Source organism: Numenius arquata, chromosome 3, assembly GCF_964106895.1.
Source record: "Numenius arquata chromosome 3, bNumArq3.hap1.1, whole genome shotgun sequence".
Lineage (NCBI taxonomy): Eukaryota > Metazoa > Chordata > Aves > Charadriiformes > Scolopacidae > Numenius > Numenius arquata.
The window spans coordinates 44,067,735-44,093,525 of NC_133578.1; the positions used below are offsets into that span (position 1 = coordinate 44,067,735).

General features: G+C 46.9%; 1 protein-coding gene across 1 annotated transcript in view; it reads right to left on the reverse strand.

Annotated features, from left to right (window-relative positions):
- Positions 1–447: 447 nt before the first annotated feature.
- SLX9 (SLX9 ribosome biogenesis factor) overlaps positions 448–25,791 on the reverse strand; it is a 58,944-nt gene continuing 33,600 nt past the window's right edge. The window contains exons 3-7 of the mRNA XM_074145389.1: positions 13,311–13,379; positions 9,194–9,347; positions 3,511–3,579; positions 977–1,089; positions 448–784 (exon numbers count right to left, since the gene is read on the reverse strand). Coding sequence (XP_074001490.1) covers positions 735–784; positions 977–1,089; positions 3,511–3,579; positions 9,194–9,347; positions 13,311–13,379 — 455 coding nt within the window. The 3' untranslated portion in view covers positions 448–734. The remainder of the gene's footprint in view (positions 785–976; positions 1,090–3,510; positions 3,580–9,193; positions 9,348–13,310; positions 13,380–25,791) is intronic.

A 25,791-nucleotide genomic window follows, 5' to 3' on the forward strand; every position in this document is an offset into this window, starting at 1 on the left:
CAAATAGGGAACAGCCCTGCCTTCAGTTGTCCCCACAAAAATTCAGTGGACTTTTGTGAAAATTGGTGTTTGGTAGAAGGAAAGGCCTCCCCCTGCTGCAGCGGTTCCCAAACCCAAACACGTAAATGACCAATTGAAGTTCACAGCCTGCAGCCAGGACACGTTTTGGGATTCTTCCTATAGAGCAGGCCAAGCAGGGAACACGACACAGGCCAAAAGGTATGAGCATCACCCACAGAAAGCACACACTTCCAGGGTAGGAGGAAGGCAAGTCAATGAGTTAGAAGTGATCTGCAATGATTTCACGTGGCTTCTACTGCATGCTGCATCAGCAGTCTAGTGGTTCGCATGGAAAAAAAACCATTCTTTTGAGTCATTTTTCCAGTGATGGGAATAAGCTCATATTTCAATTAGTATTTACCAAAACAAGAGCCAGAAAAACTCAGTACTGTGTGAAAGCATGTTTATTCCAAAGCTAAATTTCTCACATATAACAGTGTATTTGAACAGCAGCATCGGTCCTTACACACAGCCTTCTGGGTTCCTGGTCTTGGGGCCTTGAGCCATCTCAACAGAGCAATAGGGAATATCTTTTCAGAGTTGTCAGAAAGGGGAGGGAAACAATACAAAACAGATACATTGCCACTGGCACAATTTATGAAACTGTGCCTTCTCACAAGAAGAGAAAAGGTGTCAGGACACTTCACAGGAAGCTTAATGTCTGCACAAAGATCTCACAGAACACCCTGCTCTCTGCGGGTCGCTTGCCAAGGAGCAGCTGCCACTGTCAGGAGAGAACTGCATTATTTCTGCAGACAGAAAACAGGACTGTTGGATTTAATAATCTGCTGAACTGCTTCCAAGGACTGAAGCAGCTGAGAGACCATGTTAGCGATGTGCTCCTTTGCAGCCTGGAGCCCTCGCACCAGCTCCAGTGTGCACATCTGGCCCCAGCTGACACCCTAGAGGGGTTTACCTTCTTCCTCCTGCCTCAGCCTCTTTGAGAGATGCTCGCTGATGGTCATGAGGGGGTTGGCTCTGTAACTGGGATTGGCGATGACCTCATGAAACCGAGCCACTTCCTCCTCTCTGAGGAAAGAAAAATAACACACAAATGCTAAGTGTCTCATGCAAAATGAACTGAGCAGATAAGAACAGAACTCATAAAGCAGTGGTTTTCTGTACAGACAGAATGATCCTGAGTGTAAAGCTCAGAAAGAAACAGTGCAAGAAATAAACCTGATTTACCAAAGGGCAAAGCTCAAATTGCTGCAAGCTTCATGGGAGCCAGAGAATTGATCTCATGCTACACATATAGAAACAATCACGTTAGCGTCCAGCATCATTTGGAAATGTTTTTTTTAGAACTTTTTCCTAGTAATCAGGAACAAGAGACTGTGGGTATCTGGTAAATCACTAAGAATGAAAACTACTTCAGAGTGCACTAGCACAAAAGTAGATTCTGCTTTTGAGAGCTCATCTACTGATCCTCTTTATAGCTCCATGTAGAGGGTTGGTAATCCTATGTACACTAGTTAAACACCATGGGAATAGCATGACAATTACCTTTGCATGCTTGGTTGCAGCTGGTTGCTGTGGAAATGGTCTTGTCTTAAAAAGCAAGCAAGCAGGGAAGAACAGAGCAGGAGAAGTGTAAAAAACAAGTGAGTTTTCACATAAGTCACATCCATTGCGACCTCCCCATCTCACTCAGACAAATTGCCAGGCTCTCTACAGCCCAGCCAGACCCACATCTCCACGTTCTCAGTAGTTGCTGTGGATCAGCAGAGTGCTCTTCAGATTGCAGCTAGTTCCCTCCCTAGTAGGGCCCTTCCATGAGGAACAGAGGGAGAAGCCAAACCCAAAGCTTGGCTTGTGGCAGTTGGGAGAGGGCATTGGGTGAGGCTTAAGGAAGCTCCAGTACTAACAAACGTCCTGGAAAATAAACCTCAAAGACCTTCCTCCAAAGCTTTTCTCTCCCAAGAAGCACAGACTTCCCAGACCACTATGGTAGGATACATACCACCACTCAGTGCACCTGTCCAGTTTTGTGCAGAGGAGAAGAGGCGGGGCACACAGGGCATCATTGGCTTGCTGATACAGAAGATTGTCTTGGAGTTGCCTATTCAGATTTAGATCTGTATGCAAGTCCCTCCTCTGGCAGTGTTCCTGACCCATGAGTTCCAGCACAATGAGACACTTACTGGTTGCACTTGAGGCCATGACCCTTAGGCTTCTGTGGTGAACCAAGCAGGGACTCATCCAGAAAGGCAGAACTGAGCAAGAAAGGTGTCCCAGCACCAACACTGGCCAGTTTCAGACAGAGAAGGGTATTCATAGAGTGTGCTGGAGGGCAGTGCTGGGATCTGTAGACTGACTGTTCTCCTCAGTTTGAAGTTGAATGGCACAGAACTGACAGAAATCCTGAAAACAGGGGTCACAGAAAGCAAACACTGCCAGATCACAGTGCCCAGCCTCAGGAGAGCTCTGCAGAGGGGAAATTAAGTTCTTGATGCCTGGTAGCATTATAAAATATCCAGCAGATTATACAAAGGAATAAGGAGTTGCCAGACCCTTAACCAAGTCCAGGAACTATTCAAAAGCATTTAGTGCTTCATTTTACAAGAAAAGGTTTGGCAGATACCAATGGACAGGTGTGCTCATAAGGGACATACAGTATGTAAGTCAGCATCCCAAAGGTGTTACAACAGAGCAGCTGTAGCTCCTGATGCTATGCAGAGTTCCAGGAGCTCCTCACCTGCACAACCACAGGAGGTTTTCCTGAAGGGTATCAGCTAGAGCTACATGGCCCTGGTGTCATAAGGGCCACAACCCCTTATGAGCCACACCTGGATAGCTGGGTGTTGCAGCTCCAGTTGAGCAAGCCAAGACACGGGACGCACCACCTGGTTGAGAACCACATCATTTGTGCCACACAGAGGGACACGGTACAGACACACTCACTTAGTACAGCCAGAAATGACAACTGTGGCCAGGAGGAACAAGATGACAATTGGTGTGGGTTTGTTCTGAAACCCCACAGACCATACACAGGAGGCCCAAGCCATCATTTCATTTTCAATAACACAGGGAAAGTGAACTCTTAAAGGAGCAAGTGCAGATTCCTGTGCTCTCTTCACTTAGCTGTTATATAGGACAGAAGCGGAAGCAGACTTGAATTTACTTGCCCATTAGAATTGACCGAGTCTGGTAGGGACTAAGACAGAAGGACACCCACAAACATCCTATGTAAAGGGGAAGATCAAAGCTGCCACCTCTTCTAGGGCCTTCAGGTGTGCAAGACTGAAACACTGGAACTGGTTGCCTAGACATTATCTCATTATCTCATCCTTGGAGATATTCAAAAGCCACGTGGACATGGTCCAACCAGCTCTAGGTGACCCTGCTTGGGTAGGGGGGGTTGGACCAGCTGACCTCTGGAGGTTCCTTCCAGTATCAACCATTCTGTAACGCTCATCAGGGACTGGACACTGATAACTGGGTACTTACAAGAGCCGGCATTTCTGAGCTTGTTTCATCAGACAAAAGTCTGCTGGTTCTGCCTTTGCTTCTACATGGCTGTGAAGAGAAGAAACAAAAGAAGTGCGTGTGTTGTAGCAGAGCAGTAATTTCACAATTGCTGTGGAGATGGAAAGAGTCCAGGGATTCTGCATCTGCCTTCCCAGAAAGTATAGGTAATTGTCCTGTATGGAAATTGTCCTGAAAGGCAATTATTCCCATAGCCAGTCACTAATGGAGATGCAAACTCCTTCCACCACACTCTGACAACAGTTCAGGAGTCAGGACTGAATGGGCAGGAGGTAAATGCACTAAAGAAAAACTGGATCACTTAATTCTAGAACTGGTCATGAGGTGTCCCTGCCCAGATCACTTTCTGCTTATCACTGACCTCCAGGTCAAATTGATACTGTTGCTTAGAGAAAATATCCCATTGAACTTCCCCTCACCACCAGGCACACATCACTTCTGCACATCTCATGTTCGTTGCTAACACTGGTGAGCTCCAGCATTGGCAGCAGTTATAGACAGTGCTAGGGTTACTCAGCAAGAAGAGGGAACTGCGAGCCCTACTCTGAATTCTGTGGTGGGACCACTGGGGTATAAGGTGTCATTTATATTTTAAGATAAAGAATCATAGAATTGTCTAGGTTGGAAGGGACCTTTAAGATCATCTAGTCCAACCATCAACCTAACCCTGATAAAAACCATCACTAAGCCAATGGCAATATTCCTTTCTCCTGTGAATACATATCCTCGCCAAAGGCAGTTTTTGCAGCTGCAGTTTAAGTCAGCTGCAAACAGATTAGCTAAAGAGAAAGCACAAGAACAGAGCTTCACCTTTTGCCATCAAACATAGGTTTTGAGAACCCATGAAGTTGCAAGAAGATGGACTCATGGAAATGCAGGATGTTGCACTATGTACAGCCGAGGCACAGTGGGAAGCGTAGATCTGCACCCGTTTCTTATTCCTGGGCAAAATCCAGGATCAGAGGTGTAATTCCATCCTGCACAGGATGCTGGAAGCATGTGATGCCCAATTCCAAGCAGAAGCAGAGATTTACCAAAAAGCCAAGCGCTAAGCCCAAGCAAGGGACACACAGGAAGGACAGTGACTGCTTTTGGGATTTGAAATGCACAAGGGGAGTTGCTAGTAGAACTGGACATTAAGGAAATGAGAAGAAACTTCCATTCTTCAGGACTGCACAGATACAGAGGTAAACAGGAGAAGCATCTGTAGAAGAGGGTTTGCCTCTGCAGAGCAGCTCTCCTCTGATTCACCCTGGGGCTTAGCCACAGTCCACAGCCCAAGGAGGGGAAGACGGTCTGCCTCCCACCCCTCTGTTGGGGGAGGGCTCGAGGACGAATCTTCCCTTACTGGTGGGTGCTGGGGGCCAAGGCCTCCCCCACCTGATCTGCCACAGAGCCCTTCAGCTTTCTCAAGGTTAGGAAACATGACAGTCTCTCACCTTCTCTTTGAGATAGCAGGATCTGTTCTCTCGTTGGCAGTGTTACAGTGACCTCCTCTTCCTATTTCCTTCTCTGATCTGCTGTCCTCCATCCTTTTATTCTACATTTTTTTCCCCATTCTTCCTTTCCTCCTCCTCTCTTCCCCAATTTTCTTTCACCCCACTTACTTTCATCACCCTCTCCACTCAATCAGCTCCTGCTTCTTTTCCTCATCTCTCCTTCTCCCCATTCTGGCCTGTTGTATTTTTCCTCAAGGGGGATCCTGGAGGACCCAAGCTGCTGAGGGCTGCTCTCACCACTGCCCTGATCACATCTGATTTACCCTCAGCCCAGCACAGTGTGCCCCAGTGTCAAAGCTTCCTGCCAACCCAGACAAACCCAAACAGAGTGGATGTATGTCAGCCAGCCTCTACAGCACAGAGACCGTGCAGGAAACAGCAGCCAGGCAGAACAATGACTATGCGCTGCTGCTCCTGTGCCCTTCAGTCCCTCTCGAGGTCACCCCAGCACTGCCGGCGTTACACAACAGGCCTGAGAGCTCACGAGGAACAGCAATCAGCAAGAGCAGACAAACAGCTACAGCAGTTTGAGCAGATCCCATCACTCTGCTGTGTACACTGGTACCCCAAGACACAGAAGGAGCAGGAAGCATCTCTGCCCTCTTCATGTTCATTAACTGCTGGTCACAGGAACAATTTTTTGTCCCAGTTTGCCTGGATCACTGTCCCGGTTTGAAGTAACAGAACAGAAAATTGTTTCGGTTTAACTTTACATCTTAGCCAGGCCTCCTCTAACTCTCTGAAATTAACGGCATATTGTGGAGAAAACTGCTCATTCTCAGAATGATCAGCCCAATGTTTGTGCTCCGTGCCAAGGGATGGTGAGCAGAGAGGCCCTTGCTTATCCTTATTGCTGTAACAACCAAGGTCAGCCAATTTTGTTATTTGCCCCCTTAGGGGGTCGGAAACGGAAAAAACATAGAGGGGTCACATCAGTGGGGAGGAGTGGACAGGACAGGTGACCCAAACCTGACCAACTGGGGTATTCCATCCCATCTGCCCCATGCTCAGTATAAAAGCTGAGGGATCAAAGGGTCAGGTCCCTTCCTGCGATGGCCGAAACCATGACAATCGCTCACAGAAGCACAGAGAAATCCTTTCTCAAGTTGGTTGGCAACCCACGGTCACCAGAGCAGAAGCTTGCCAAGTGTGTCACCAAGTCACCATGGCAGTCCCTGCAAAGATGAGTTGCTCTGCAGAGGGTGATGACGTACATCCTGGGCCATACCAGACCACGTGCCCCAGAGGCTGTGCCTCGGGACAGCTTCCCCTGCAGCACACGCACGGCTGCTTCAGGCTGTGCAAGCCCACTTTTGCTTTCAGCCACCTCACTATTTTAGAGGGCTTGGTGTTTCTGAAGGCTTTTCAGTTCCACTCAACAGCTCTGCCCCACTGGTCTGGCAGGTTTGAAAGGCTGCTGCCTGCTCACTTGGACCATGTTAGTAGCCCCTGTTTCATTACACTTCATTGCCTTCATTCATTATAAAACAGAATAAAACCCTCGCTCTAATGCTCTCTTACCCAGCAGGAGATCAAATTCCTGGAGAATCTAATCTTTTATTAATAATGCTGACAAATCACCAGAGTATTACCCTTCGTTTATGTAATGATTCAAATCCTATAAAAGCCTCCTCTGACTATTTCAAACACATATGCACACACATCCTCATGTGATACAGGAAGCTACGAGTCAACAAGGGGAAGGAGAGCACTGTAGCTCCTCCATGCCAGTACCAAGGGGGACTGCTTTTTGGCTGGTATGTCCCAGGCAATCTGGGTGACATCAGTCAATGCCAAGTTCCCACCTCTGTTGTACTGACAGCAGATGGTGCTGGCCAATCCCGAAATTCTCAGCAAGGGATGGGGCTTCTCTGCCCTGCTGTGCTACAGCCCCACCGGGCTTTCTAGACACCAGAGCCTTGCAGCCAAATTGAAGACAAAGCCCCAGTATGAGCTCCTTTTCCAGAAGGACAGAAGGGCTGCCACTGTCCCACAGGAGGTCTGGGTTTGGAGAGAGAGGGAGCTGACAGTGCTTCTCTGAGGATGTCAGGCTGGAGATTCATACAAGACCACCAAAAGCTTCCATGTGTGCCACATATCTTCTGCTGTGGAATGTACTACAGAACAGAATAGCGATTGCCACGAGTCAGCTGGAAGGACCATTCTGGCCAGTATTCTGCCTTGAAGCAGCCTACATCAGATGGCCAGATACAGATAAGACCAAGGCAAGTGTATAGCCACATCCTCTCCAGTATTTGCAGCTCAGAGATCTTATACCAGCTTATATACATGCAGTAACCCTCCATGGAGCTCCCCTCATTAGATTTGTCAGATCTCACCTGAACCCACAGGCTTCCCTCAGCCACGAGATCCTGCAGCAAGGGGCTGTGCAGAGCAGTGAGCCTCCTGCTTGCACTGAACTGGCTACTCACTAGCTATGTTTGATGTCCTTTATTTCTCATGCTGGGAAACAAGATTAACTACTTCCTAGCCACATCATACTCGATTTTATAGACTATTACATTCTCAAGCCTCTTTTCCTCTATCTCCTGTCCAGGCTGAGGACTCCCCAGATCACTTAGTCACCCCTTGCACAGAAGCTGTGCCAGGTCCTCCACAACCATCTGTGTTAGCCATCTCTCAGCCTTTTCCAGTTCTACTTGAGCTCATCCAGAATTTCAGGCTGCAGTGACACTGTGTATTTGTACTAGATTATGCAGCCACCCAGGAAAGCAATCTCTGAAGGAAGGACCCTACCTGTTCTCCCTCTCCTATATGTACTTTCTGCAAACCGCTCTTCTGGATAGCAGGAGCTCGGCCACCAAGGGGGCTGGGGGAAAATGATGAGCAGGAATAACTCCTGAAAGCCACATGGAGTCAGATGCTACACGTGGTTATGGCACATCATCACAGAAAGAGGGCAAAGCCTCCTATTCGGGCTCAGGCTAAGTCCTGGCCCAGAACTCCATCCAACCAATCCTCAGTGCTCTGCAAGACTTGAAACTCTGCATGTACTTTTACTCTTCACTCCCACTGAAAGAGAGCGCGGGGTGATTGAATGGCTGCGTAAAGAAAAAAAAAAAAAAAGCTATTCAAAGAATTAGAAGACAAGTTAAGGAAGGAAATATTTTCCCATGCTTAGATGCAAGGTTCATAGCTGCTGTTTGTCTGAGGAGTGGCTTTCCAGAAGCACAGAGAACTGCCAACTCAGCCATTCTCTGTAGGTGGGTGTCCCACCTGGGTCAGAGTTCATTTCTGGAGCATCCAGCAAGTCACAAGAGGGTTGATGGTATCTCTAGCCTTGATCTACAACCAAAGAAGAGGATGCTTTGCCAGACAGCCTTCTTCTGGCTGTTCTCTAATCCAAATGCTTTTTTATTACAGTCAGAACAAGTTTCTAGTTCCAACCCCTACTGAGCAACTGGAGAGGAGGGACAAGTGTTTGTGCAGCATGCAGAGATCTTTTATTCTGCACTGGGGGATGCAAAAGTAGCTGCAACACTGACTGGATCAGGCAGTGCACTGCATTAAAAAGGAGCAAACGTAAGAGCAGCCAGGACCCACCATATGGCTGACTGGAATGGTTGACATGTGAGTGCCAGAGGATCAGAAATAGCCCTTCGCTTTCAGTACAATAAAGGTAACAGAAACACCATCTTTTTGTTCTTCTCCAAAGGCATACTGCAAGCCAATGGGGCAAACAAAGAGTCTGGCCAGAGCATAAAGCTCTGCCCAAAGGGCTTGAACTACCTCAGGAGAAAGCCTAGAGGTCTGAAAGGACAGAAAGGCAAGCTGCAATACCTCAAGTCCAGATTCTCAGGTGAGCTCAGCAGCATTACACTCTGGACACTTGTGTATCATTCCTGCAACTCCCAGGACATCTGGTTGCTCCCAGTCTGTCTCATGCCAAGCCTCATCTGAGCAATACAGTTGCCCTCTTAGCTGTTGAATCAGAAGACACATCTAAGCTTTTTTCTTGCGGTGAATGAAGCATGGAAAGAGGTGAAATGGAGTTGAGAATGAAGCACTGTTCTCCACACCATTGGCACCAAGCTCGCATTTCCTGTAGCTACAAGCTAAGCTGAAGGGCACTTCATCCTGCAGGAAGAAGAGAAATACACAGCCCATCCCTAAATTGCACATACCTCTTCGGTAGCTTCCTGCCCCTGCCACCTGTGGTCAGGTCAGAGAGCTCAGGCAGGGCTTCCATCAATGGCTGCATGTCTCCCACCACAGGTGTTGCTTTCCGCTTTGCTTCAACTTTTTGCTTCTGCTTGGCTAGCTTCACATTTTCTATTTCTGAATCAGAAACAAGACATTACTGGAGGGAGGGGAAGTGTTTGCAAAAGATAACCCTTGAGCTAAGAAATTCACAGGCTGCTTCACCCTCTACAAAAACAACAGGCCAGAAGTGATTTAAACCAGGGAAAGACTGAAAATAATGCATCTGGGTAGTTCCCTCCCTGTGTTTGCTTATAACTATATACATCTCTACTGACATTTTCACTGGGAAGTGAAATCCTCAGACTGATTTTGTCTGAGCTGTCTCCATCCCTTGCACTGTTCATTGCTCACAGCAGCACAGCACAGGAGTCCTGGGTGGAAAAAAACCATGCTGACCTTGCATGGAATCAAGACAGAGAAACAAAAGGGGAAGGAACAAACTAAATACAGTCAGCTCCACATGTGGCATTGAACAGTCACAGTCCCATCTCTGTCTTGCTGTTGGGACAAAACAATGGTCTCCTAGCACAGGCACAAAAGATGGACTTAATTTCAGTTGTTTTCTCAGTTTGGAACAAGTCAAGGTCTCGCCTTCATGATGCATGGTGGAGCTCAAGCAGTCAGAAGACAGATAAACTGGGCCCTTAGAAAAGCATGGCACCAAGCGGTACACACAGAGGCAGCTGTCTTTTCCTCGAGACCTTGTTTAAGAGTCTCCCTGCAGCAGCTCTGCACAAGACTGTGGGCACATAAGGCTCTACAAATGTTATGGCAGTCTCCCTTCTAGGCCATAGAAGGCCAACTTCAGGCTTCTGCTTCAGTCCTTGAAGCTCCCTGGTGTAGTGAGAGGTCCTGCAGCTGCCCAAGCCTTACAGAGCCAGCAGCCTCCAGGGCAAGGCCCAGCAGAACGTGTTCTCCTCCAGGACAGCCCACAAAAGGCCAGCACTGCTACAAGCCTCCAGCTGAGCTTCAAGATGCCCCAGTCTGTCCCAGGAGTCCCTTGACAACGCCACCAGAAACAGTTAGAGCTCAGTGGGATCCATGGGCTCCTTCTGCCAGGTGATCACCAGGCCTGGAAACCTGCCGCACTGCCTTGACATCCACCCTGCGGAGGCTGCAGCAGAAGAGCTGGCTTCTGCTTATTGCCTTGGATAATGAGTGTATTGCAAGGACAGGCCTCAGAGCTGAACTAGAAACTCCTTGGCTGGACATGAGGGAGCACAGTGCCAGCAGCCATGGGACCAAGCTGGTGACACAATGAGTCCAACAGCTTCCAACGCAGCATGGCCACAGGAGGAGGACTAAATCAGCACAAGTATTTTTGGTGGGAACACAAAAGCAGCAGTCCCACTTACAGACCGCAGGCAAGATGCCACCTGCAATTCTGGGTGTAATCCTACTGACCACATTCAAGAAAGCAGAACTCAAATTCACTGTCTAGCCACTGGCTCCTTTAGTATCTTTTTTTTGTTTGCTCCCCGACTCAGCTGAGTCGAAAAGCAACAGTTTTTCATGAACTGCAATTTTGCTGTACATGGATGTTTGTGACAAATCTGGATTGTAAACACTTCTCCTCACAGCAATCCCTGCCAAGAACACAGCTTTCTGTTCTGCATCACTTCTTTTTTTGGTCTGGCTTTATGAAGCTGACTACTTCAGTGCTTTCATAAACAGTATGTGCTCAAAATTTTCAGACACCTGATTCTGTGCAAACATCCCAAATTCTTTTCCTATGAAGTCTTGTTCATCTAAGGAGCCATGCGATATATGTATTTTTAAATGTGCATACTTCTAATGTCTGAAGCATTGCGTAATTTTTTTCCCTCTCTAGTATCTCATGAGATAATTTATTGTAATGGAAGAAATCTCCTAGTTTTGCATTTGCACTACTGGGCTGAATGTTATTTCCCAGGGTCCTGGCATCCAGTGTCACAAAAGCAGCCCTGGGACAAGAAGAAACAACAAACTCTTGGGAAGACTTAGGAAACAGAGACATAATGATAAGAACTTCAGCAGTCCAAGTTGGGTTCTCTTTTAGGGATCAAGGGGTCAGACAAAGACTGCAAAAACTGCCAAAAGGAATTGGCAGTTACTTGCACCAGATAAAAACCAATGTGTTTCAGTTGACTGCAGCTCTCTAAGGTCACAATGTTACAATGCCAAGGTTCATTTTAAAATTGCCATCTCTGGAAACAGCTGTTCATTTTGCTCTATCAGCTAACAGTAATATCACTTTCTTTACAGATGTTTATATAGGGTCTTTCCAGCTATTCTACTTTTCCCAGTAACAAGCTGCACACCTAGTGCTAACGCTTGCTGACTTTTCTTACAGAAATTCCCATGTACTCGCTTACCCTTAGCAAAGCATTTGCTAGGGAATGCTGGTATTTGCCAACTGGCCACAAATTTAGTGAGGGAGTCAAGAGAGCCAGCAATTTGGGTACTTCTCTATCTGTAAAGCACTTCTAATACCTAGTATCTTCTAAGACAGATAATTTGGCCTGAAGTTTTCTATCTTGATGTTGTCCCCAAAGCAAAGCCTCTGCATTTCATTTGTATTCTCTCAGCTTAGTAACTTCAGAGCCAAGAGAGGAGGAAAGAGGCCACAGCAGGGCCAAAATAACATACATGATCTCGAAAAAGACTGATGCTACAAATGCACATATGCAGGAGGGCAGGATTAAGAGAGGGTAGGGATCTTGCCCTCAGGCTTTTCCAAAGTGGCTGACCTTGACTACGGGAGCAGTGCTGTCACCTAACTGCAGGAGCGTGCCCTCTGTTTCTTGTGGAAGACACGAGTCCCATGTACCCCTTTTCTGTGAATTCTGTCATAAAATGCTGCTGAGGATTTTCCTTCCTCCACAGCACCTGGTACCAGTCATGGTATCAGGGGAGAGAAAGTTCATCTGTGCTTCAGCAGTCTCCTCCTCTGCTCCCACAATAGCATAAGACAAGGAGAAACTTTTAGGAGCACCGAAATGGCAGCCAGCAGGCCAGACGTTAGCACTAGCACAACAATCTAGGCTTTGTGGCCAACAGGGACACCAGGGGTTCCAGATGTCAAAGACGCTTGGAAGTTGTTTGTGGTGATAGTGAGGAGGTTTCCTCCAGAATCATGGTGTTAAATTATCATCTTTTTATGTAAGAGGAGCTAGAGACACCTTCACTGCAACTGGTGAAATCACAGGCTGATGGACGTGAGCGCAGAACTCGGAAGCAGAGAGCATATGGTGCAGCAGAAACCCCCAAACACCATCTGTCAGCAGCTCTGTTGGGCAGGAAGGTGTTAAGGGAAAAGCCTGTCCCAAGAACAGCTCCAGGTGGTAAGAGGAACCCATCTGCTGCACCAGGTAGCACAGCATTGTCTCTTACTGGGCTGAGACACTGGAAGCAAAAATACAGGCACTTCTCACAGCAAACAGAAGCATTTCTGCCATGTGCAGGTTTTGTTTAGCTCGTATTTCACAGCCTCAAGGAAGGCCAGGTTGTCTGGTAAGGGGGTTCACTGACCTGTGGCACGTGGGAAAGAGCAGTCACACAACCAGCAGTGTCCAGAGACCCCCCTTGCTGAAAGGCAGGAGAGTCCACTGCAGGCTTTCACCACAGAGGCTTGGGATTAGCTGGTGGCTGCGTGGGGCTCAGCTCCAGGCTGTCCTACTGTCCCCTCAGCTCCTCAGGGAGGAGGAGCTTCATACAGAGCTAGCCATATCTGTACCAGAGCTTTAAAAGATAAACATGCTAACCCTACATGGGCACAGTGTCCTATCTGGATAATTAAAGTTTTTATGCTGTCACTTACATTACACATGAAGGAAAATCAAAAGTGCGTTTGGGGCAATGACTCAATCTTGGTGCTAAACATTGAGAAACAGTATCTTGAACTTTTGCCCCACATGCTAGGGAGTGGATGTGAAGATGCTTCTGAGAAACATTCAGCCTCCCCCGGGACTGCCCAACCATACCCCACATACAGAGAGATCCAACAGAGCCACATTCCGTGATGCCCATGGCACCACTGCGCCTTGGAGGAGTACTTACTCTGCAGCCATCTATCTTTCCTCAGCTTCATTTTTTCTTTTTTGGAAAGAACCGTTTTTTCTTCTAAACCTGGAGGAGAAGAGAGACATGAGATGGAGCCTGTCTCCTGCACACAGATTCAGTGCTGGACACTTCCCAAAGATAGCAGAGTCTGTAATCTTTTTTCCACCCTTGATGCTGTTGAATTTGCTGGCAGGTTGGGCAGGCCAGGGGCCACACCACACCTCAGCTTTTAGCCAAACAAGTCAAACCCAGCTCAATGTTGGTTCAGAAATAAGAAATGGACAAGTAGATCAGATCCTCAGCACCGCAGGCCCTGTTTTCACAGGCCAGGTAGCTCTTTGAGAAAAGTGTTTTGAGAGACCCTTGCCCTGTGTCCTGCACGAACCTGACCTGAGAGCTGGCATTTTCTTCTGAAGACTAGTCACAAGTGACAGGAGGACCTACAGGTTCCAGAACTGGGAGCAAAAAGCAAGTTTTAATCTGAAAATATGCAGGCTGATAAAGCTAAGAAGGAGGAAAACAAGGGCTGAAGACAGGTGCGAGGGGAGGCGGTATGGCAACCCAACATGTTTATCAGCATCTGCCTGCCCATAGCAGGGGAAGAACTCAATAGGGTCTGAAATACGCAGATCCGTGGCAGCCCTAAGGAGCAGCTGGTCACCAACAGCTTGTAAAAATGGCTAGTACCTACTATATACCAAATTCAGTATTTGGAAACCAGCCGTTGGATCACTTATATCCAATACCAAGTAAAATAATGTCACAAGTATTTTTACTGCAGAACCTTTGCAGACACTATAAAATTTTATTTTCTCTCCAGTGTTTAAAACAAATTTGACTCTAGTCAACTTTTCTCCTGAAACGTGCTCCTCAAAGCTCCTCAAAGACCACTCCCCTCACTTTAGGTTGTTCTTAAGCCTGGAAAAGAAAAAATACCAGTTTTCTCCCCAAAAGAAAAATTATTTCAATGCCCCTCTAAAAACAACTCACTGATGACAACTTCTCTGAAGTTGCGAATCTTTCAGGATGATTTAAACAAAAGTAGGATCATAATTTAGTAATTTCAATGCCTTAAGATGAGAACAAGCCTGCTGGGACGGGGGGACTCTTCCATGAAGCCAACAACCACCACCATGTTTTGAGTTTCTAGAGGAGATAGAGAATGAAGCTGTAGCTTTTACTGCCTTGTGTCCCAGAAGAATATGTTATTGTAGTCAATGCACCCAAGAAGCGAGAAATAAAACCACACCTAGAAGCTATCACTTATTTACAAAGCTCAGGGATGTCTCAGGACATCCCAGGGTTGTGACATCCTCAGGGTTTGTGACTGATGGTATGTGACTGATGCTGCTATCCATTTTTCCATCTCCTGCACAAAGCAGCAATGCATGCACACCCTGCTAGGCTCTGCTCAGCAGGACAGCCCCGCCGGCACCCAGGGCCAGGCAATAACAAACATCTAATCATATTAAAGGCAATTTTACTCAACCAGTTTGCTGTGGTACCAAAGTGGGTGCTAAAACAACTGATTGCATATTCCAATAACCAACTCCCAGCCACCTCCACCCCCCATCACCCCACATTTCTGCAGTTTCAGGGAAAAAAAGGATGAATCGTGAGGCCAAACCGTACCCCAGTGATCTCTGCAGGGCTGCCTGCCCAAGACACCAACACCCTGCCCTTCTGGTTGCCCAAGCCTGGTGGGGTTTCAGCGGCAGCAGGGCTGGGGAGATTTGCCCCCTTGTCTGAAAACACACTCATTACTTCATTGGGAAAACAGCACCCGGTAGGGATTTGTTAATGAAAATATAAAAAATTTCAGCCAGCTGGCCAATTCTAGTAATAACATCAATTCAGTTTGGTTTTTTTTGTTTGTTTGTTTTTTGTTTGGTTTTTTTTTTAATTTCCCAAAAAAAGCAGTGGAGTATTTAAGGAAACACAAAAGCTGTTTTCTTGGCAGGAGCCCAGCCTCACTGGAGGCTGGGGACAGCGGCCGGCACCCAGGACCATCAGCGGGGTGCGGGGAGGGGAGCCGAATCCTTCCTCCACCTGCCACGAGCAGCTGGCGAAGCAGCCAGTTTCTGCCCCTTCTCACCACCCGCTCCCCCGACACCTCCATTTTACAGATCCCTCCCCGCCCCTCGGGAGGCTGTTTTGCTGCTGGAAGGTGCCAAGTTGTGTTTGGCAACTTCCAGTTGCGATGCCGAATGCCAAAAATGCTGGAAACCACTGGAGAACAGCAGAGGCAGCATTTAGCACAGATTGTCCCCAAGGTACTCTTATTTTTATTTAGCTTGCAAGCACCTCTGAGATCAAAGCCAGACCGCAGCTCCAGTATAATTATTTTTCTGTGAAATCAGAACAGTTTGGGCCCCCACCTCTGCCCATTCCGTGTGTAATTTAACAACACTTGCCTTTGAAATGTTGCACACAGAGGAAAGGTGAGCAAAAGCCACTTACGTTAGCTGAGAGTAATTAACATACTGTAAACTTGACAATTATTTCACTTAGTAAGGATGTGTTTTTCTTCTCTCTGATCTGCACAGCACAAAACATCTCAAATATAAACAGATTTTAAAAAAACCCAATACCTTTTTCCCTCCTACAACAAGCGTTTGCTACTACTACTGGCAATACTCAGGATCCTGGTTTCATGGCAGACAAGTAGATTTTTTTTGGTTACAGCTTCCTTCATTTCAAAAAGGTTGAGTTTTTTTAGTATAGGACTCCTTAGACTAAAACTGCTTTTCATAAAGGACTCCCTTAGACTAAATATAAATATCCTACTTTAAAAGTCCCCTTTTTATCCTTTCTAGGCATTCAGAAAAAAGCTGGATGGGGTTAAAGCCACAACACTACAGGCTTCCCTGAGCCCTGAGATCCCACTATTTGAGTCCACAACCGCGAGGGTGAAAACACAGGCTTCACAATTCCAGGAAACCACATTACTTTGAGGACTCAGCCATGAGCAGAAATATCAAATATGAGCAGAAATACCAAATAAACCTGTGCCTGTACAATGCCACACAAACAGAGGAGGGTTCTTCAGCACTGGCCCTCCCCCCCATGCAAAGCTGTAGTGAGGCACTAAGTCCCCTGTTCGTTATGGCTATTAAGAAATAGCACGTAGCATTAAGTATTATTCCCAGAACTCCACTGATACATAACACTAAAGCTGTTGCTGCTCGAAACGTAGTATTTTGGCAAAACAGGGTACTGTATAAATTTAAGTTAAACAACAACAGATGTGTTAATTTTAGCCTCAGTTGTATAACACCAGTAAAAATGAGCATATGCCTACAGCTGTGGGACGAGTTCACTAAAGAAATCCAAAGAATACATCCAAAAGCAGAAGATTGGGTATGGGTTTGGGTGGGGGGTTTTCTGTGGGTTTTTTTAATTATATAGTGTCATTTGTAAATTGTCTAATACTTTTACACTGAAAGGAGCTGAGAAACGGTAAACCACAGTCTCCTGGTGCAAATGCAGCAGTGGTGTGTCCTGACAGCTGCCAGTGCAGAACTGCTGAAGGTATTTTTTTTCCTCTGGGAAGAAAGTTGAGGGACACCACAGGCCAGGCAGAAACTCGGCCAAGATGTCCTCCAGCAGAGATGGTGCTCCATGGGAGCCAGCCCCGCAGCTCGCTGCCCTCACCTCACCCCACAGTTCAGCTCCCGATCAGGCAACCTCCAGCTCCACTTCTCCTCCAGAAAGTACCGACACAGCAGCGTCTGGGCAGCCTGAGGCTTGGAGACAGCAAGGACGGAAGCAGAGGGTTGATACCCAGGCTCTTTGCCCCCTTAATCTTAGAGGAGCTCCCAGAGAGACAGCTCGGCAGCCGGTCCACGATGCACAGAGACCACGGCGGGGAGTGTTTGGGTTGTACCCAGTTCAAGCCCTGCCACCCTAAGGAGGCTCAGGAACCAGCACTGGAAGAGAAGATGACAGCCCCTGCTGGGACGGGACAGGTTTCACCATGGATACAGCATTTGTTTTTCACGTTCCAAAACAAGCTACATTATTTTTGTTCATGCTTAATCATTACCCCAGCATGCAGGCTTTCCTCCTGCCCCCGATGAGGCAGGCATCCATCCTATTTAAAGTGGGATCTGCATTCTCAGCCCTTCCAGACCCCCCCTTTATTTAAAGGGGAGCCTACTTCCAAGCCCGGCTTGGCATCCAAGACCTGAAGAAGCTGTGCGACTCATGTCCTGGTGTCAAGGTCATGCCTCTGTTAGGCCTGGTAAATACCTCAGGCTCTGAACAGCTACAGCAAGGGCACAAACCTCCCTCTGCAGCAGAGCCGAAGCTCATCTCTAGTTAGCCACGTAAGCCCACAAGTGATACACCGTCTGGAGTGGGAGCAGGTCCCCTCAGGAAGTGACAGAGAAGTCACAACCTGCACAGCACTCTACAAAAGGCAACTCTGGAGACAAAAGTCTGTCCTCCCAAATGGTACCTTAAGTGCTGCAGACATGCTTAGCCCCTGCCACAAGGTAAAAGTTCCTCCTCCTCCTCCTCCTCTGCCTGAGGCATTTTTCACCCTTCAGAAGTCCTCAGTGGTCCCACCTGCACCCTCTCAGCAGCCCTCCACAGCACGGAGGTTGACATTTTAAGGGTCAGTCTCAGATTGGCAGGCACACAGAGGACGCTCAAGGTGGCCCAGTGTCTCTCTGTCCTTAAAGCCACATTTGTAGCTGGGAGGTTATTTTCATAACCAAGCAGGAAAGAGGTACCATGTCTCAGGGAACCTATATTTCTGAGCCAAGCATGCCACAAGGACTACAAAATGCCTTGTTTGAGCCAGGTGCCAGCTCGTTGCCAGTTCATGGCACGGAGAGATCCCAGAAACCACCATGAGCCTCCTGATGGAGAAGCTGTGGCTGCCACAAGGAGCTCACCTCATCTGCCAGATCTCAGGCTCCTACCTGGGACAAGTTATTTTTGCTCCTAGAAAAAGGACAGCTTATTTCAGGAGTTATCCTCCCTGTAAAACACGTACAGGGCACAAACGTGGTGGGGTCAGAGGGAGAAATACCCCACCACGTATTCTGTAGCATGCAGCCTTCTTAGGGGAGAAACATCCACAAAAGTAGCACTGGGGACAGCAGGACAACCATGTGGCCTCTGCTTTATTTTGTTCATGAATTTCCATTAGCGCCTTTCCTGTATTACCTCCATCCTGCTGCGAACACCCCGGAGGGCAGTAAATTAGGTCAGACTCATCATTAGTGCAGGGCACTGAAATGCTTTTTATCACATGCATTTTGGCTGGTTTTGGAAAGTTTCTCCTAAAAAAAACCTGAAAGAAACCATGTATTTACTATCAGCATTTTCTGCTCAGTCACTGGGTAGGCGATGAGACTGAGGAAGGAGAATGAAATACAGGACACCACACAGACCATGCCACTGGCTGATACCAGACAGCCCATGCTGATTCTCCTCTTCCTGACCAGGAAAGCGTTATGAGATGCAGCCAGGACCCACATGAGACAAAGCAGCTGTAGAACCGTTTGCTGGCACCTACAGGAAAAGGAGGACCTGCCCACAGCAGACAAAGTGAACATATTGAACTCACCTTACAGAAAGCCTGGCTTTAAGCAAACCCAAGAGGGTGAACGGTAACCATTCCACATCTACTAGAGCTCCTGAAACTGCATGCAGAAGGTACCCTTTTTTTAATAGCTTTTTTTCTTTAGACTAATTTGCCCTTATTACATTACAAACACACAGTTTTCCCTGAATAACGTAGGTGCTACCGCTCAGCATCCTTTTTTCCTGCTGCTTACACATTTGGCTGTCCTTTCTCTGAGAGTCTTAGATGGCTACAATGAGCCCCAGCCAAACCAGCCTCCGTGCGCAGCAGACTTGGAGGTACCCTCTTGCTGTTCTTCCACGGAGCATAGAAGCACTGGAAGAGACAGCTCCTCACCTCTTTCTCAAACGCTTCCCTGGTCAGAGAAAAACATCATTTGGCAAAAAGTGCAACTACTGAGGATGTTGCTGCACCAGTGCAGGAGCTCCACATGATTTGCTAGAAAAAGTGTCCCTAGTTCTGTATCCTCCTCACCAACGAGACAGGTCAGCTTGCTGCCTGGAGTCAACACGTCTTTATGAGAAAAGATGCTGCATTACTTTTTACTTATTTCCTTCATGTCTCTTCTGCACCCAGAAAAAGAAAACAACAAAACAGTTCTCAGTACTCCCTGAGCTGTACTACTTTGAAAATATACCACATCAGGGACTTTGCAAGACCAGGTGTGATTTCATTCAAGAAACAGGGTTTTCCAGCTTTGAGAGAATGAGTTTGCTTCCAAGAAAAGACACTTCAATCTCCCCCACCCCTTTTCATGTCCATTAATTGTTGCGTATACCTGCAACAAGTGTGTACATCTCTTCCAACAAAAAAGCAAGAAGTTCTCCAAAAGTATCCTGAAGTTCCACAACGCAAATAAGACGTTCTTATTTGTCAAGGAATGGCATGTCCAGAAAAGCTGACTTTTTTTTCTGTCCTCTGGCATGTATTTGCTTTCTGTGCAGCCCCAGTTTAAATACCTGTGATCACAGTGAATTTTATGCACAGCAGCTCTCTGCAAGTGCTGCTGCAGCTTCCAGCCTTACAAAAGGTCACTTAGTCCAAAGAGAACAGAAGCAAGGGGCTAGGGTTTCAGTGCATGTTTGAGACACCTCCAACAGCTCAGTTCATGAGATTTCTTTCACATTTCATAACAAGCCATCTTGTCCTTCCTGCACACCCACCTCTGATCACAGCAAAATGCACAGGGAACAGCCATGGAAGATGATCATTTGCTGTGTGAGGCAGAATGAGTGGCAAAGCCTTCTTGCAATCAAGCTAATCCAAGGAGTTGTAGGTCTGCAGCAGAGCCTTGTTTTTTCCAGAATCAGCCAAGAAACCTGACCATCTCCAACATCCTGCCTCGCTACTGCTAGCAAAGAACCCCTACCAGCTGGCTTCTGAGGGCGACTTCATTGCTTCAGCCACCTCAGAGAGAAGAGCCAACCAGGCTTTCTTTGCTTTCATTCCCCATGTAGAAGCCGAAGAGTTAAGCCTCCAAGAAGTGCAAGAGAGTGGAGCTGAGGCCACATGCTGCTTCAGGCAGCGCTCGAGGAGCCTGGACTGCAATGCCATCATGCATTTCCCTCCCTCACCTAAGGAAAAAAAGTCTAATCTGCTCAAAATATTCCTTAAGAAACATGAACAAGTGCATCTCTGCCAGCTCTCAGGTTAGAAAGCAGGTGAGCTTGTACATTAGCATTAAGTATTACCATACAGGTAAAGCAGCTTCCTCTGTTGTAATTCAGATAGAGGGGACAAGAGCATTATGCGAAGCCCTCAAGACCTGACTCTCAGGGGTCAGGCTCCCTGGGGAGCAGGGGCAGCCCTCACTTCCCAAAGGCGTCAGATTTTACGAAGTTGCAGCACCCAGCCCTAGCAAAAGTTTTGCAAGTAAGCAGCATGTAACCCACTGGTAACACGAGAGTACACCCACTATACCTGCTTCCGTGCTCCTGCTGGGAACAAGACCTGGTCCAGCAGGATTTGCAGTGTCTCTGTTTCACTGCCAATTCCTTCCCCTGTCCGTGGAAACCTAGCAAGCTGCTCTTCCTCCTCCTCCTTTCATCCAGCACTTACACTATTTCTTGGAAGTAGCACATAAGCTTGGGATATGAAGCACTCCCCAGTGACCCACAGCCTGGGTCAGCCATGGTGGAAGCTTGGACTGAAAGCAGCCTCATTAGTATCCTCTTCCCAACTCTGCCACAGACACTTCTGACCTATTTCTTTCTCAAGTTTTGAACAATTTGACATTTCTTCCAATGCAACAGAAAAACAGAAGAATGTTCCTTTCAGCAAGAAAGTCGGCGCTTGCTCTCTGCAGAGATGGTTTCAAAAAAAATCCCTAGAGATCTGAGAGTTCAGGGCCTCAGCTCTCACTAGCATGCAGTCTCAAATGCCATGCTTAAAAGTCAAATCCAAAATTAAATAGCCACATCACTTTCCAGATTGTGTGTTGGGGGCGCTTTCCTTGTGCAAGCGTGACTGACACACGTAGTCATACCTTCAGCATGAAAAGACTACAGAGATGAGGAAGTCGGCTATAGGACGAAGTAGTGAAGAAGGCCCTGAGCGTTACATTACATGTAAGAGGGCTGTGGAAAAGAGAGGCTGTGTTCCCGTTTTATAAGCACTGATCTTGGGAAAGGCTCACAGTAAGGGCAGAACGCACGCTGCTAAAAGATACTTGGAATTACTCCAGTGAGTTGGATGTGGAGTCATAACACTGTTAAAAGATGCCTCTGCAACTAGTGAGAAAGGTCAAAACCAAACCAAGTGAGCTAGAGCCAACCGCTCCCTGAACGGCTGTGAAGGGTGTACACACCACAGATGCTGTCACAGCCTTCCACCAACAGAGCTCAGTGCTGTAGCTTCCCTCCATCGCTGTCTTCCTCTTCTCCACCTGCCTCTTCTCCTCCATCTCATATGCTTCCAGAAAAGCAACAGAGAGCAGCTGACCAGCTGCAGAGCATCTTTGCAGAAAAGGCCCTGGGACTCCTCATAGCCACCAAGGTGAGTATGAGCCAGAAATGTGCCCTTGCAGCAAAGGCAGCCATCAGTGTCCTGGGATACTTTAGGAGGAGTGTTGCCAGCAGCTCAAGGGAGGTGATCCTTCCCCTCTGCTCAGCACTGGGGACACCAGACTTCTGGGCTCCCCAGTACAAGAAAGATACGGACTTACTGGAGAGAATCCAGCTAAGGGCCACTGAAACAATTAAGAGACTAGAACATCTTTCACTTGAGGAGAGGCTGAGAGAGCTGGAATAGAGGTGGCTCAGGGAAAATCCTAGCCATGTGCACACATACCTGATGTGAAGGAAGGAGAGAAGAGGGCACCAGGCTATTCTCAGTGGTGCCCAGTGACAAGACAAGAGGCAATGGGTATGAATTGAAACACCTGCATTTGGGATAATTTTTGTTTTTTAACTGTAAGGGTAGTCAAACACTGGAACACATTGCCCAAAGAGTCTCCAGGTCTCCATCCATGGAGACCTTCAAAACCTGACTAGACACAGTCCTGGACAACCTGCTGTATCTGACCCTGCTTGATCAGGGGCTGAACTAGATCATCTTGAGAGGTTCCTTCCAACCTTAACAATTCTGTGATTATGTGCAACATCCAAAACAAAAAATTCAGATAGCTTTCACAGGTGCACCTACTTTCAACACCCCTATAGTGATGCTATTCTTCAGGAAAGATACTTGCCCTAAAACCGAAAGATTTGCCTGGCATGACATAGGAAAGCACTGCAGAAGATTTTTCAGCCCTACCCTTACCCACTGCTGATTTCAAAAAAGATCAGTGCCACCAGCAGAACACATGAACTTAAGTGCCGATGAGGCTTAGCAGACACTGATCGCAGGGTAGCAGGGTTTTGCTTTCCAGTTTGTTTTCCATAAGGCAAGAGCACTAGAAGCACAGAAAGCAAGAGCTTCCCAGCTGCCCCAAAAGGACACAACCCACCTTCCTGGCCGGCCAGCGTGATGCAGACAGACCCATTCCCTTTTGAGTCCATCCTCAGTTTATGTGCAGTGAGGAAAGTGCACAGACCTGTGGCTCCCTTGTCAGAAAAGACCTGCCCTTGCAAAAACAGTATCTGAAAAGTCACCTTGGCAACAGAGTTCCTTTAAGCAGGCATCTGTAAGGCAGTGACTCACAAGTTTGCCATTGCAACCTGAAAATAAGGTACTGGGAGCATGCGGAGGTGTACTTCTGAGCTGCCTTTACCTCCTGCAGCAAGTATTTTTAAGGTTTGTACAAAACCATGGACACCACCAAGGTGGGCAACTGAAGTAGACTCCAGGGAGCCCACAGCACAATCCAGACAGTCAGCAAGTCCGCTTCCACAGAGGATAAAAATTTCTATTTTAACAACAAAAATAAGATAAATGCATGAGATATTTGTGTGGATACTGTAGTTTTGATAGGGAGCAGTGGGAAGAATAGAATACAATTCCTATAAAAGCTTAAACAGCAACAAGTATCTGGAATGAGATTTATTCTGAGACAAAAAGTAATTCATGTTGACCAAGGGGTAAATTCTCTCCTTGGGGCTAATGGAGACAGAATACCGAAACACCCCTATACTTTTTGGCAATGTCTTGCAGGCTTGTATTTTAAAGAGATTTTCCCTAAAATATCCTTTCCATTCCCGCTAATAAGATTACCTTTGACAACACTGTCCTACGAAAAGTTTGAAAAATCAATACCTTCTGCAGTATTACATAGTGAAAGACCTAGTTCTGAAAGCATTACAGTATTTTATTTTACCTGGTGGTTGTAATTTATGCAAAATGCAAGAAAACATGAATTTACCTTAATTTCCTTGTCTTTTAACTATATACATTAGCTACTAGACAATTAAATGGGCATTCTCTGGGGAAGTTTTCCATTTCCAGCCACTGGTTTCTATAACCCCTCTTGCGTTTGTTTTGGTACCTGGCATTTCTTTTACAAGTGTATTCTTACCTATCACTTCATATATGCTCTTTGAGCTCCTTAGAGAAGCTGGCTCTGCTCTACTTGTTATTACATTCTCAATGCATGGATTTAATGGTGACCCTGCAAACCAGTCATCAATCTTCTTCCCAGGATTTGACAACAGGAAGATTTCTTCCCACCTGAATTCTCCAGTTCTTAGTTTCTGAAGAGCTCCTTTAATGGGACTGCAGACAAAAGACTTCCGTTTTATCCAAAATATTGATTTTACTGTTTAGCAGTTTTATACAGTTGAAGCTACCCTACACCTCGGACAATTTTGTAGCTCCTGCAAGTCGTGCACAAGAGAGATTTAGACATAACCAAAGTTTATTCATATTTATGAACACACTCGTATAGTCACCATGGCTGTGTTTTAACCACAGGTATTTTTCCTCAAAATACACAGCAGAGAACCTCATATTATGCTCCATTTCGCTCGATGCCAAAGCAGCAGCCTGGTGGGACAATGGGGGAAGGAGAAAGGGCAGACAACAGTTGGGAAGAGAGGGAAAAAACAAGTATTTGAAGATACGCAGAGGAACTGCAAAAGCACAGAGGGTGAGACTTCCAAGGCAGACAGGCAAATACGTTACTGTCAGGTGCCACTGCAGCTCTGGCAGCAGACCAGCTGCGCATAGAAGGATGGGCGAGACAATTCCTAGAACGAGTTGTGAAGTTGTTTTCTCTTCCTCGGGGATTACAGCAGACATTACAATGTGTTATGTACGGAGCCCCACCTTCCCCCTGCATTTCTCCAGATAACACATTTAATGGATTTGTTGATTTGTTGTTAGGAGCACTGGGTTTTCCGCATTCTCTTGATCCAGGTTTAGCATCTAAAGCCATTTTCCCTCCCTCCACCAGGAAAAAAAAGACACGTGAGAGATGGTAGACAGTATCATCTGAAATTATTTCTTTCAACAGAAATGGGGAAGGATGGGCAACCAGACCACATTCACCATGCGACCCGGTGAAACACGCCCTTGCAGGAACGTCTGCCTTAACCAACAGACAAGGCAGGGATGCAGCCATTAAGAAGAGCTGCAGTTGGACCTTTCCTCAGATGGAGATGGAGGAAAAGAGGCAGAAGGAATCGCAGGATTCAGTCCTTCTGGAACTGCTGAATGAAGGCAGCGTACGCTTTACCTGACAGTAAGAGTTGAGGAAGGAAGAGACACTAATAAAACAGCTGCACAGCTAAATATTATCTAAAACTGAACACAATGCTGCATCTTCAGCCCTCCCTTTGCATCTATTTTGATGCAAATACACATGAAGGTGAAGAAAGGGATGTTGTTTCTCCAGTAACATGCAGCTTAAGATCCTCGCGCAGGCCAAAAGCATTGCTTTGTCTCTTCTCCTTCCTGGAGAAGTGCACAGTAAACCCAGGCTGTCAGAACAAGCTTTGCATGGAAACGTGGCACAAAGCAGCAGCGACAGCACTGCCATCCCTGGACCGTGTGAGTTTGCAGCTAATCTGTAGAGTTTTCTGTAAAGCAGACTGCCCTTTGGCTGGCCTCTGAGCACTGCCCTCTCACCCTGTGGAAGCACAGCACACCTTGCTGGGAATGTTGCTAAATCAGTAATGCTTGGTGGCAAGTACCTCCTCTGTCCCGAGAAAGCCTGCGGATTCCAAATTCAAACCACTGCGGAACTTAAAGACAAGTTAATAGAGGTTACAAAACTATCTCTATCAAAATCCCTTTTGTTTTAATGCTTTTTACTTTGTTTTGAAAAAACACAATGTTGCAAAATGAAACCAGGACTGTACTGGACCAGTACTGTTCAATACCTTTATTAACGACATAGACAGTGGGATTGAGTACACCCTCAGCAAGGATGACACCAAGCGGAGTGGTGCACTTGATTCACTTGAGAGAAGGAACACCATCCAGAGGGACCTTGACAGGCTGGAGGAG